The sequence below is a fragment of the Pimephales promelas genome, chromosome 4 (genome assembly GCF_988280905.1).
Source record: "Pimephales promelas chromosome 4, fPimPro1.hap1.1, whole genome shotgun sequence".
In the NCBI taxonomy this organism is placed as follows: Eukaryota; Metazoa; Chordata; class Actinopteri; order Cypriniformes; family Leuciscidae; genus Pimephales; species Pimephales promelas.
In genome coordinates this window covers 31,000,687-31,015,705 of record NC_142772.1, presented here as the reverse complement: position 1 = coordinate 31,015,705, position 15,019 = coordinate 31,000,687, and the positions used below count along the sequence as shown (strand labels likewise).

Genomic DNA, 15,019 nt, shown 5'->3' with positions numbered 1-15,019 from the left:
TGGCCTCACAGATCCAAACATTGCTTGAGAAAAAAAAAATCAAAAAGATTAGCTGATTTGAGATACAATTTCAGACATCCAATGTAGAGAAGGGTCTCAGAAACTTAAGGAATCTGGTGCAATGGGTGAGAATGACATATCTTTAATTTGGAACTGTGATGGAATCCCACTGTTCAGGAGCTCCAAGTACCAGATCTGGCCCATACAGTGCCAAGTTCAAGAGCTTGAGCCTAGAGAACACAAGGCAAATAACTGTCTTCCATGTCTTTGATTTGGCATGCTCACATTTTTGAGACCATTTGTAGATGAACTGTCAATTCTACAGGAAGATGGAATCAAATGGAAAGATTCTGCAAACGTAGAGCACACTTCCAAGGTTTTTGCTCTGATATGTAGTTCTGATTCAGTCGCCCACCCACTTATAAGGAACACTAAACAGTTTAATGATTTTAATGGGTTTGACTTCTGTTACAATGTTGGGGGAGGTCCCTACACAAATAAAGTCCGTGTGCCAAAACTTAGAATTGAAGTAGAGCGCATTGATCACGCATTGGCTGCAACACTTTAATTAAACTTGAAAACTTTAAAATGATAAATGGATTAGTTCCAGAGTATCAACACTCTGTCTACCTTGGGGTTACAAGGCAACCAGCTAATCTGTGATTTGACAAAAATATACTATTTTGTTTTAAAGAAATCAAGTCAAATCAAGTATCTTTATTTTTATTCTTTATTTTGTTGCTATGAGTTGCAGCTATGGGCATCAACCAGCAGGGCAAATTAGGGTCATGCTAACCAACCAAACATTCATTCCTTATTTAATGAAATACATATAACAGCAGTTCCTATTTCTTCTTACAAAAGAGGGCGCCTCTCTTCCAAAGTTTCTCCTCTTTATACTTTTTTATCTGTTCTCTCATGTAGCCCCTCCCTCTATTTATCTAATTATTGGTCAACCCCAGTCAACTCCCCTCCAACCCTTTCTCTTCCTTCTACTCTGTCTGTCTGCAAATTTCTATGAGAGAGAAAGAGAGTCTGTGTCCTCGGCTTCTTTGAGTGGAAACACATGCTAATAGAAAGAAAAATGCACTGAAGAAAAAGACAGAGGATGGAGGAATATTTCAGTTTCTTTACACCTTTCCTGCTTAACTTAATGTGTTCATGCAACTTGTATATTATTTGAAACTGTATTGCTGCATGCAAACTCAGAGAATTGTTTCTGTATCACACAAAATGTGTGTATTTGCATGTGTGTTTGCTATATCACATACTTCATTATGCTTGCCTTTGAACACTGAACTGCTGAACTTCCCTTGAAGTTTTCCCCTGTAGCATGTGGCTCTGATTTGGATTATTTGCTAGACTTGTTTTCGAGCTCTGTGCTCTTTTGAAGTTGTTTCAGTTATAGGCCATTGTGCAGAAGGATGGATTCCTCTGCACTTCACATTCTTTTACTTCTGATTTTCACCACCTTCTCCCGTGTTCTTGCTGGAATGGACTCTTGTTATGATGAGGAGGGCGTCCCTAGCCGCTGTTTGCCTAACTTCGAAAATGCGGCCTTCAATCGTTCTGTTATCGTTTCAAATGTGTGTGGTATCCCACCAGAGGACTATTGCATGCAGACAGGGTCCACACGCTCATGTCACCACTGTGATGCCTCGGACTTGGAACTGAATCACAACGCCACTTACCTGACTGACTTCCACACGGATGAAGAGCCCACCTGGTGGCAGAGCCAATCCATGTTCTATGGAGTTCAGTATCCTAATTCAGTCAACATCACACTGCATCTAGGTAAGTCACCATTATTAAGCTTTAAAATCGATGAAACAGTGGGAAACGGAATGTGCAAAAACAAAATGTGTACTGAAATTTGTGAACTAAAACTGATCAAAATTGTTTTTGGTAATTAAAATAAATCTCAAATAAAATCAAATAGGAATATTAGATGGAAAACGTAAACTTAAAAAAACATCCTTGTTTATATATATATATTAAACACTCAACCCTGCATTCTGTGCTCTGTAAACTGTATGCTATAAACAGCAACCAAGAACAGTCTCAATCTGCTAATCACAATCTGTTACCCAACTGTGAATTTGATGTAAACACCTGAGAAATCTAATGTCATTTTGGTGGCCTATAAGCTTGGATGACTCTGATATCTCAGCTGGTTTAGTTCTATTACATTATTGCCCAGCAGATTTTACGCTACAGTCTTTTCAATCATAAGCATTCCCATATGTCTGTAAGAATGTAACTGTTTTAAACTATTTGTTTTTGTATTCTGTAAGGTAAAATTTTGCTCTTTTCTTTCTTCTTTAACCTTCTTCTTTAAAGAGCCCCTATCATAGCATTTGAAATGTTCCTATTTTTGTTTTAGGAGTTCCCAAAAACAGTTTAACATGCATGCAACGATAAAAAAACACTTTATTTGTCTTATAGAATGCATTTATTTTTAACTGATTTGCTCACCGACTCCCAAATGATTCGTACAACGACTCATTTTTCCAAACCACTCCTTTACGTGACGCTAATCGGCGGTGATTGGTCAGATGACAGACCCAGTCAGTTATTGTTTGTTAGCATAATGCATAAACATATTGATAAAGCACTGCAGTACTACAAGACGCTCTATTCTTCTAACTCCAATAACAGCGACAAACATTTCATGTATTTAAAAAAAAATGGACATTGGAGACCTAGAAGCTGCGCTGAGCGTAACTTACACACACACACACACACACGCGCACACACACACTTATTGCACCTTCCCTCCTCGCGCCCAACGCTACAAAACCGTTCAAAACCCATAAAAGCAACAATTATTAATAATACTTACAGGTTGTGATTCATAGGAGGAAGATGATCAATATACACTGGGTAAATACGTTTTCTGAGCCCTCCTTCAGGAACAACCGCTTGCGAATCCACATTTGAATTAATTTATGTTTTTGAACGATTCGTAATTAAAATGATGAAAACACAATCGGGCTATACTGTTGTGGTATTGTTGCAAATATGAACTCTAACCACCGATTCTTCACATGCTCGTCCCTGGAAAATGAAAACAAAGTGGCTGAACTATCTTTGCATTGTAGAACACAGTGTCTTCTCAACATAATGCTATGATAAAGTATCTGAATGTGTAAACTTTAAGTCTACACTTCCGTCTTACTGGGCGCGGCCTGTATGTCTCTACGTCACGTTTTATTAGATTATATCTAATAAAATAGTCATCGGGCTTAAAGCAGGAAAAAACATCTTGCTCTACCAGCCAGTAGAATGTTTCCACTGACGAATTGTTCATGGGAGGGAGAAAGGTGCTCTTAGGTTTAAACAGGGTCTTTTCAGATACAGGGGGAGAAGATTGCTCAGGAGAAATATTCGTATGTTGACTATATTGTCTTACAAAGCCTTTTGATTAGAAAGCCTTGAGACGAATAGACCTAAAGAACTTAAACATTTCTATGTTAGTCACAAAAGGGTCATTTTCCTTTACGGGTACAAATGAAAGACCTTTGGATAAGACAGAGAGTTGGTCTTGACTTTAGCTGTTTAGTTGAAATATTGATGACACTGTCGTTTATCTCTGCCCTCTTGTGCTTCTTCCTCCCCCTCCGCGTTCTGTGGTGCCGCCCTGCGTCCCTCAGAAAGAGCCTGGAGAAGGTCCGGTCTTGGAACGTAAAAAAAACGTCTGGTTGAAGACGAGTCGGTATCAGTGCTCAAGTCTCCAGATGAGACACGCTTACGGCATTGCGTTGTCTTTGTCTTTGTTTTGGCCTGCCTCCCAGGCCGTAGTTGTCCCGAAGCCAAGGGTAGACATTGTTGTTGCGATAATCCATAGTGTCTCTACGATATTTCTCCATTTTTTTATGCTGCGTCTCCATTTTATAAGCACTTATCTGCGCGTCACATTTCTGTAGAAGTTCTTTAAGTTGCGTAGAGGAGAATTTTGTCGTCAGCTGTGCCTCTAGGTCTGTAATCTCTTGTTTGATTGTATAGCAAGTTTCTTGTTTTGATTGTCGACTATTAACAACATCAAATCGAGAGAGCACTTATTAAGGATATTGCACCATTTCTTGCAAAACTCTGGATCATCACGGCCCAATGTTGGTTCCTTCATATTGCGTAATCCTCTGGGTATGCGTTTATTCCTCAAGTATTCTGAAAGCACGCTACCATGAAGCAGTGCTCTTGTTTATTTCTTGCATAAATTCTCTAGTTGATTAAATTGTGTCTCCCAAGTATCGGTCGGCATTTCAATTGTTGGTAAGGGAAAGAGGATTTGCTCGGAGTCTTTTGGTGTAGGCAAACGTGTTAGCTCTCACATCAGTGAGATGCTCCACTTTTTCGTAAGACATGTTTGGAGGAGCTCCGCTCGAATGAATGGAGGTAGGAGCAGGCTTCACACAATGATTGCACTTAAATTTATTTCGAGAGTGCTGGCCTGATAAGTGGAATGCATATATGCAAGAAAGAGGCAGCACTACGCATAAATAGTTTATTTTGCACAGCCAGGATGAGATGAACCATCGGCCCACCATTTTAAAATGTGTCATAAATTGCAATAGCTTTAAAACTATTTGACATATTGCCACAAAAGTAGGTAGGCAGCATCAATAGCATATCTTGAAGGTACCTGATCAATTTGAAGCAGTCTTTTGAAGTTGACCCTCTCTGAAGTTGACCATGCATGTTTTTTGTCTTATGTTAGCTTAGTATGCTAATCTGGTTAACATGTTAAGTAACGCTTTTGTGTGCTCATTCTCACTCTGAAAGCTCCCCTTGCCAGCCTAGTGAATGTGCATCAAATGGGTCTTAGAAAAAATTAGCTCTCTGCTAAACCAGGCCCTGGATATTTGTGGGCCTCGAGATTTCACGTTGTGTAACTGTGCAGAGCTGCTGTGTTGTACGTCACACGTAGGCTCACTATTGGCCGATGCTGATCATGTGTATGATGCGTGTAACGTACAACCTGAAAGTGCTGCACAGTTACACTACGTGAAATCTCGAGGTCCACAGAGAAGGAATGAATAGTTGAGTAAAGTTGTTATTTTTGTTTGGTTTTTGCACAAAAAAGTATTCTACTTTTGCAAATCAAAAGTATTGATAAACTTATTTTAACAATGTCTTTAATAACTTTTCTGGCAAGTTTCAATCTCTTAGAAGCCTATGGAGGAGTGATCCAGCTCTCAGATTTAAAAAAAAAAAATATCTTAATTTGTGTTCCGAAGATGAACGAACGTCTTACAGGGTAGGAACAACATGAGAGTGACTAATTACTTACAGAATTTTCATTTTCGGGTGAACTAACCCTTTTATATTATTATTCTTATGATTTTAGGTGATTTGGAAATATGCTAATATGTTTACTACTGTACTTAAATTAGGTTTTTATTAGAGCCAGATGGATTTTTGAAGGGGCCGATGTCGATACCGATATTAGGGAGTAAAAAAAAGTCAGATATTGATATATCGGCCGATATTCTTATTCTTTTGACAGTACCAGTCAAAAGTTTGGACGGATGGAAAAGTGTGGCTAAACTTTTGAATGGTCCTGACTCCTGTATATATATATAGTATATAATACAGAATATACATAAACATAATAAATATATACATAAACACATGTTTTTGCAATGATCACTTAGATGTGGTGATCAAACACTGATGATGATGTGATAAATATATGTAATGAAGGCAGGGTATCCAAAATGAATCTGACATCAGTGCACTAAACAGTGAACTTATTAAACACAAATAGAGAACAAATATTGCTTGAATTTAGAAAAAAAAAAAAAAAACTGTGTAGGACAAGAACTGCCAATCCAACAGGGGCAAAAATATATGAAATTTTATGATTATATAAATTATTGGAATATTGCTTGATGTTGTAACTTTGCATTATAGGCAGAATGATCTAATACTGTGTCTACATTGGACATGATCGTTGTCCCATGTGGACGAACCCCACATTGAACCATGTGGTTATTAACAGCTTTCAATTTCTATGCATCAAAAGTGTAGATATGATCTGAAGACATTCTTGGAAGGACAATTTGTGGAAGAGAAAAAATGAGAGATGAAATGGCACTAACATGATTTCAATAGGCTAATCAGGCACAAAACAGAAAGTGTATGTTCTTGTGTTTCCTCTGACTCAAAGATCCCTTGCAGTTATGTCTGTGAAAGGCCTTCTCACATTTCCAAACCAAACAGAATACATCCTAGGGAGGCCCACACACACACACACACACACACACACACAGCAGAGCGAGTGATGGGGGTGGTTCAGAAAACACTACAAAGAATAAGACAAACACAGAAAGAAGCAGAGGTCTAGTGGCAGGTCAGGTCTTTCCTATACACACATGTAAACATACACAAACACACACATGCAGACTTCTAAGGAATGTTTCCACATCTGGTTTCCATTGTGGTTTTCATTCAAAGACGTTCAAAGGACCAATATGGGATACAGATGTTTGCTGCAAAATACTCATTGAGTTTGCTGCAAAATACTCAAGATCATTGAGTGCAAATTATACATTTACCAACACTTGTTTAAGTGCCAACACAGAAATATCACATATGTAGACACTGAAAAAATACAGTTCATAACTAAACAGTTTTCGGTTGGTCTGTAAACTCTGTGCTTTAAGTCATCATTTTTTGTTGTACGTTCATTTTATAGTGTTTACGAACTTGTTTTATTAAAAAAAAAAAAAATCATTTTTAAACCTTCCAGTTTACCATACACAGACATGATTACATGCAGCTCTTTATAGTTTATAAATATTAAGTCTGGTCAGGTTCAGTTGAGTTCAGACACAAACACAGCCACACGGATAGGTTTAGTCTACTCATTCTTTCCAGGATAACAGCTGTAACACTATATTCATGTGTCTTTTTGTAAAGGTACAGTAGGAATATACTGTAAAACATACATTAACATACTGTAAAAACATTAAACACAAACACTTTATATATATATATATATATATATACTGTATATATAGCTATACATTAGATGATGTGCTGTATATTCAAATGCTGGTCCCGCAGTTTGATTCATTGTTTTGTTAATTATAATTAATGACATACAACCCACTGCGCAATGTGACGTTAGAGTGACGTCTTTTCTATGTAATTTTTGGACGTCCAATTTCAGTCCACTGAAGGGGTTGTTTTGTAACACCAGGCGACGTCTTTTGCACGTCTAATATTGACGTTGGTGGGACCAAATGTGGTCGTTTGTGGACGTCTTTTCAACATCAAATTTAGTATCTTCTATAACTTCAATAACTGTAGTCCCATGTTTCAAAAAGGTAGAGAACATTTTTAAAGGATGTTATCTGTACCATGTATTTATATTTATGCATTTGACACATGCTTTTATCCACAGTGACTTACATTGCACTTTTACATTCCTGCTTTCCCTGGGAATCAAACCCTTGCTCTAAGCATTGCACTAGGTGGCTGTTTCACAAGTGCCAACGCTCTACTGTTTGAGCTACAGCATTAGACCTTTGTATGTGTCAATTACCACCTTCTGCTTTAGACAATCAAATGCAGTTTTTGGAAAACTATCTTAAATAATTATAAATAATCTGTATTCATATGTATTAATCATGTTGATAACAACAATGTTGATATTTGTAAATAAAAAAAACATTGCATATTAATCATATAAAATTCCTGCACCTGTAATAGACGTCCAAATGAAGTCCAAAAAAATGACCCAGTTCAACGGTCAAATGTTGAACGTCAACATGACGTCCAAATTGGGTCATGGTTGGAAATAGTGGACCTAGTTTGGACGTCAAATAGATGTCCAGAATTGGTCATGGACCAACCAGCCCATTCTCACTCCCAAGGCGTCACCTAACTGACGCCTTGGGAAGCATTTGGACATGCTTCAATATCTGACGCTTTAGGCGCCCTTTAGCGTCAGTTAGATGACGCCCTAGGATCGCGTGTACCCTACCCCCACCCCACACCTAAACCTAACCGCGTCCTCTAACTGACGCTTTCCTTTAGCGTCAGTTAGATGACGCCGTAGGATCGCGTCATGTAAGTGACGCTAAAGGGCGCCTAAAACGTCAAATATTGAAGCATGGTCAAAGGTGACGCCTTGGGGTGAGAATGCGTTGGACCAACGGACCCAATATAGACATGATCTGCACGTCTATCCGACGTCCAGTGTTTAGTGGAAAAGCTTTAGCATTAACCCCCCTATAGAACCATCGGCTTGAGCAATATACAGATGATTAAGACAGTTAGTATTGTCATGTAGATGTATCAGTGAAGTCTGGGATGTCTATGCTGTAGCTTGCTATGAGGAAAGGGTACCTGCCTCCATACCTGCCAACTTTTGAGTATTGCTTGGAGTGAGATTTGAATACGATTCTTACTCACAAACTTTAAAATAAAGCACTAGCGTTAACCATTAAAAGTCGAAAGATATAACTATTTATAACTATCCTACATATGTGTGAGAGAGAAAGAGACAGTGTGTGTGTGTGTGTGTGTGTGAGAGAGAGAGAGAAAGAGACAGTGTGTCATTAAAAAAAAATACCATAGAGAATGTTTAAATACTACATATCAGCTTACGAGGGAAACGGGGAGGCTGCTTCTGCTGGAGATGATTGGGAGAGGTCTCTGCACCTTTACCGATCAGAGCACGCGCTGACACGGAGTATACTCGACGAGTCTGTACGAGCGCGGTAAAAATGACGCGTTGGGTGTGCGCAAGACCGGCAAGTCTTATTTCTCTGTGTGCAAAGCTTTTTTGCTACAGTGCGCGAAACAGTGTTTCTGTACAGTGTTACAGAAACCCGGAAAAAAGGAAGGGTTGACACTTCAGCGTGAGAAATCGGGGGTGTGGTGTGTGAGCGCGTGAAACCAATAAAATGCGGGTGTCTCACGGCCAATGCATGAGAGTTGGCCGCTATGGTGTGACTCTCATGATGATGTTCGTGACTCCAGGACTTGGAAGCCTTGATAATCTGAAACAATGAAGATGACAGCCAAAAGGTGCACATGTCATGAAAATGCTTGATACTAATAGTGGTCTGTGTGGGGGGGTTGCGAGCAGTTTAAGCATATTTCCCAGGCAAAAGTGCCGCATATCCTTCCGGTCTAATTGGTGAATGTTAGTGGTTGAAGCAATTTAACAGCCGGCCACGTCAGCTGATCGCAGCCTATGCCTACATGGCCTGTCTGAACTGATGCTGTGCTCAATTCGCATAGCACTTTTTACAATACAGATTGTATAAAAGCAGCTTCACAAGTGATAACTTGACAATAATACAACAAAGTTTGTTTCTAGAAAAAAATTGCGCCAGCGTCCACCTTAAGTAAGGCAGATCAATAATATTGTTGAATATTACATTTCCCCAACTGAGCAAGCTAAAAGCCAAGGCAACAGTGGCAAGGAACCAAAACGAACCAGACCCCTTTGTCAATGCAGTGCGCTCCAAGCATCCACTCCATGAGTCCCTGAATTGGGGAACAAGATAAGTGGAAAATTAGGAGCCAGCATAGTGGGCCGACACATGTATAGCCACCCCATGGGAAATGCAGAGCAGCATAGCCAGTCTGACATACTGGCCCAAGAGCTTAGTCACGTGATGGTAGCCTGCGCTCAGAAATGCAGGCAGATCATAAACACTATTAGATTGACAAAAGTTTAGCCTGCAAGGTGGGAAATTCCAGGTAATAAAACCTTACAAATGTAGATGCAGAGGCCTAGCCTACCACCATACAAATATCATGAATAGAAATTCCGCTGGACCATGCCCACGATGCGGTCAAGCCTCTAGAGGAATGAGCCCTGATGCCCAAAGGCAAAAGCCCAAAAGCAATAGCGTCCACTCTTGACAGGCTCTTTTTCGAGGCGGCGGGACCTTTGGTGCACCCACCAAATGAAACAAAAAGCTGTGACAGGGCAGAGGAGCTAGGTTAGTATCGCTCTCTCTATCTGATGCTGGGAGAGCCGATAGCGAAATGACCTGCGCTCTTAAGGGAATGCCAGTCACTTTCGGGACATAACCATAGCCTTGGTTTGAGGATGACTTTAGAGTCATTTGTCCCAAACCCAAGACACGCAGCGCTGACAGAAAGCATATGTAAATTCCCCACATGTCCCCCTCACCGGAATAGGCCACGGGGCTATTAGTGACAGCTGCGGGAACCAAAGGAGCGCCAAATGGCACGTTTCCCTGATTCTCTTGATTACCTGTGGAAATAGTGAAATCGGAGGGAAAGCATTCAACGGGCGGCTGGGTCAGGTTTGGGCCAGCACGTCCTTGTTCTTTGAAAAGAAGATTGGGCAGTGAGCGTTGTCTTCTGACGCAAAGAGTTTGACCTCTACTCTGCTGAAAGAGGCTATAAACGGCTTAGTGTTTGGACTGTGAGGAACAAAGGGTTTGGATCTATATTTAGACCTTACTGAAAACGTACCAGCGCGACATCCGACAGGTTTTCCCAGATCGCATCACATTTAGTTTAGCCTTAAGATCTGCAATGGTGTATTTGTGATTTTTACAATTTTCAGTCAGGGCTAAATGCTTAGCTAGTAATTTATCTAGCTGTATTTGAAGATCTTGCCTCAGACATTTGTGCCTCTGCATTTTTAGAATGCACTACTTCACATTTAACATCCATAAGCAAAGTTAGAAATGTTGTTGCCATTTATAACTTATGACGTTTAAAGCCTCAATTATTTCATCATGTTTTGATTTCTTCTACTTACTACCCACTGTTATCCACCTAGTGAAAATTTCATTGTCAATAGTGTCCATGTTAAAACCTTTTTTTACTGAGTTTGTCCAGTGTACGCCCAACCTTTATGTCTCATAATGTAAGGACAGGGTCATTATACATGTTCCAATTTATATTTGGGGAAATTTTGTTCCCTGAAGCTTTGAATATGAAAAAGTCTTTGTTTCAAGATTAATGAGATACATGTTCACTGTTTCTGATTCTCAAATTCACTGTGAATCACATTGTAGCCAATGGCAATTCTGTGTTCCTTGCAGTGTTTTACTGCAGCTATGGGAGTTATCCACTAAGGATACAAAAAAATTCAGCATAGAAACACATGCTTAATTTAGTTTACACAAGATGGCCTAGAATTCATGGCATCTACAGCCTTTAAGTGATACAGAAATACTTACAGTAAAGCAATCCTGTGTTTAAAGAAAAAACTTAACTGTTAGCCTACGTATGTACACATGGTAGCACAAACAACTAAAATGTGTTCCATTAGCACAATATGTTAAGAATTCCAAATTTGAAAATTAACAGAATCATTGCACGCTTTTTAATCATATCGGTGTTAAAGTGTAAGCTTTCAAATGCAATGTAGAGATATTAATGTTTTCAATATGGCTTTGGGCCCACCGGTGGTCGGTGACACAAAGGGTTGAGCATTTTTGAAGCAGCATGGACAATAGCATTTAGTTTACCTTGAGATACGCTTTTAGCCTGTAAATCTCATCCTGTTTTTCCAAATGTAGCTTTTCATAAACAATGCATCGACCAGCCTTTTTATTTATAAAATCACATTGTTGTTTTTTTCCGATCGTTTACAAACTTAGATTTTTCTTTCTGCTGTTTGCTGATTCTCTTCACGTGTTGCTGGTATGTGTCAACAAAGCCAATACAACAATGGCAACAAACTTTTAGGCTTTATTTTACAGCTTTTCGTCGAATAGGCTACCAGAAAATTATTTGGAAGATGTTATTAACTCTTTATTTCATATGACTCCATAAATGAAAAGGTTTGGATGATCATTTACTATCAGTGGTAATTTGCATTCAGGAATTTATACCTTTTGGAAGTAGGACCATGCCCAGAGACAACATTACTTTGTGTGCCAGATATTCCTAAACTCTTAAAAACCTTATTACCTTTTGTTTTACTTATTTGGAAATAGGACACTTGTACCAGTCGACATTTCAGATAATACGAAACACGTGAATAAAACTGTGTGATAGTTGTTCAAATTAAAACCATATAAATTATTGTGTGAGTTTGGGTGGTCTCTGTCAGAGTGGGGGATGCAGGGAAGAAGTGTGTGTGTGAGATGTTCAAATGTTAATTTGCAGCAAGGTCCTTCGTCTCATAGACCAGTTGTGAGTCTTACACTAGTATGTTTAGAAACTAGCACCAGAATATCAGATAATAAACTCATGTCAATTCACAAGCACAGCATGAATTGACTGAAATGTTGAATGGCTAGTATGTTAGGAACTAAACGCTGAATAATAGCCTACAGTAAAACTAATCTCAATTCACAAGCATCTAGCATGAAATGAGTGTTTGAATTGAAATATTGAATGGCTATATAACTCGAATATCAAAATAATAATTTATCACAATTAAGCATACAGCATGAATTTAAATGATTGGTACAGATAATACAAAAATAAAACACCACAATTCACAAGGCACCTGCACCACTTGGGTGATGAATTGAATAGTGAATAACAATTATAACTCAGTTCCTACCTGTACCAGGTCTCTAAGGTGAGAAAGGTAAAGAGAACGAGCCGGAAGTTTAACTCGCCTTTTATCCACCTTTTTCTGCGCCCCTTTCCCATAATTCATAGTGGGTTCAACTGACTTGACGTTTTTCTACTTCCTGTTGAATTTGTTTTTTATAGAATACTAGCACTCTAGTCCAGACCATTCATCTAGAATGATAAATTAAATAGATCAGAGGTCCAGACATTAGAAAAATATCAGTCTACCCATGCGTTTTATATTCATGGACATGACCATTCTGAAAGAAAAAAAAATGTATCTTAATTTCAATGTTTCATCAACCAATTGCCTGGTTTTAATAAATAAGTATAGTAAACAGTAGATAATCACGAGGCGACAGCCCGCAAACTGGACTTTGGTCTCATGAATGAAACTCAGTGTTAAGCCTAACCTCACAGGCCTGAGAAATATAGGCTATGCATCTTTGAGAGGTAGACAGGAGTCAAAGGGCTAACCAGCCTAACCTTATAGTACTGTTATTCTGCAGAAGTCGGAGTGATAGCCTAGTGTCGGATGTTTGCTGGATTAGGGAGATCGTGCAGTCATGCATCAGCTATCCTTTGGAAGTTATGAAGCAAAGAAAAACGTTCATTTTGTTTTCATCTGTGATGTAATAAAAAATAACGTGATCAGATCACATTTGATGAATGTTTTTTTTTCGATTTAATTTAGTGATTTAACACAATCTAAAACACATGGCAAAAAAAGCATAGACCACAAGCAGTCGTCGTCATGGCAGCGCGCATTGTTTGGAGCAGAAAAAGGTGGATAGCGCGTGTCCGCGTGACATTCCACTTCAAGGGTCATGGTCATGACTTTTGTTTACATAAGAGGTGCGTTTCATTCGAGAGATTCCAATTCGAAGGGAACTAACATGTTCAGTTCGGAGGGCACTTCAAACGGCATAGGGAATAAGGGAACATCGATACATCACTTCACAGGAAATCAGTGTTCACTTCAACTGATATACCGTGTTCAGGGAGTAGGGAGCAGTGAACACTGCGTAGGGACCCTGTCGAATGGAACGCACCTAAGGTGTCAAGAGAGGGCAAAATGATGAAGGTAATCATCCTATTAGACCTTAGTTACGGTCAGAGTGAGGTCGAAACAGATAATTAGAAGTAGCATAAAATAAACCATGCCTGTTGCGCAATTGTTTGTGACTTCTCTTATAAAACAGCATTTTATTTTTTAGTTTAGGCTAAACTCAAGACTGTCAATGCATCAAATGATATGTTAAAAGCACTTCAGCAAAGTGAAGCCTCCATTTAAAAAATGTCCTTGTCTCTTTCCCTGTATACTTAAGGTAGCAGCCGACGTTCACACTTTGTTTGCTGTGCATGTTGTAGTATGCTGTGCAGAAGAAGCTGCAGCTTGTACAGAGATGGTAGCAAACCTCAAAATATGGCAGAACAACAGTAATCTGACTAAATTTAAAAAGGTTTAAATGTGTTAATATTATCAGTCAGTTATCTCTTCCAGTGCACTGGCTGCAGGAACAGTCCCTCTGGAGCAACCCAGGGTTAAAGAACTCTCCAGTTCATTTGGACAATAAGATTTGAGTAGCAATTAAACTGACAAAGTACCACCAAGTATGCCATTTTCTCAAGGCACAAACTCCACTTATTGTCTACAGAGACAAGAAAGCCTTCCACTCTAAATTGAATAAAGTGTCATTATCTTTTTTTTTTCCTTTTTCATATTCTTTTGGCTTGATCCAACACCTGCAAATTCTTGATTTGGCTTGATATACTTTACTTTCTAACTTATTATTTTCAAATAAATTTTGTTGCATTAAATAACAATTTGAATATGGATAAAAACAGTTAATTTAGATGTAAAAAAAAAAAAAAAAACGAAATCAGTGTAGATGCAAATCTTACATAATTATTTACAGGTTTACTTGTCAATTTAATTATGTACTGTGCTTTAATTATCAGGCTACATAAAGAAGGTACTGAATTTTGTGGGATCTGTCCAGATTAACATGCCATTAATGTTGTTGTTGTTGTTGTTTTTTCCAAGGCAAGGCCTTTGAGATCACATATGTCCGTTTGAAGTTCTACACCAGCCGACCAGAGAGCTTCACCATCTACAAGCGTACAGAGGAGAATGGACCATGGCAGCCATACCAGTATTACAGTGCTTCTTGTCGCAAGACGTATGAGAGGGACAATAAGGGCTTCATACGTCCAGGCGAGAGGGAAAGGACGGCCCTCTGCACGGATGAGTTTAGTGACATCTCTCCACTTACCGGCGGAAATGTGGCCTTCTCCACATTGGAAGGACGACCCAGTGCCTACAACTTTGACCAGAGTGCTGTGTTACAGGTATGTCATGTTATTTTAAAATATGAGAGTTTGGCTGTCATGTAATGCAATAGTAAAATTTTATATTCAGCCCATCTGTATACATATTTTAGAATGGCAAATATAAACATGAATCATTTCTAATGTAATCCCA

At 38.9% G+C, this 15,019-nt stretch overlaps 1 protein-coding gene across 1 annotated transcript in view; it reads left to right on the top strand.

The window, feature by feature from the left end:
* The first annotated feature begins 1,000 nt into the window (after positions 1–1,000).
* Positions 1,001–15,019, top strand: part of lamc3 (laminin, gamma 3) — an 84,092-nt gene continuing 70,073 nt past the window's right edge. The window contains exons 1-2 of the mRNA XM_039649989.2: positions 1,001–1,794; positions 14,582–14,886. Of these exons, the coding sequence (XP_039505923.2) occupies positions 1,425–1,794; positions 14,582–14,886 (675 nt within the window). The 5' untranslated portion in view covers positions 1,001–1,424. The remainder of the gene's footprint in view (positions 1,795–14,581; positions 14,887–15,019) is intronic.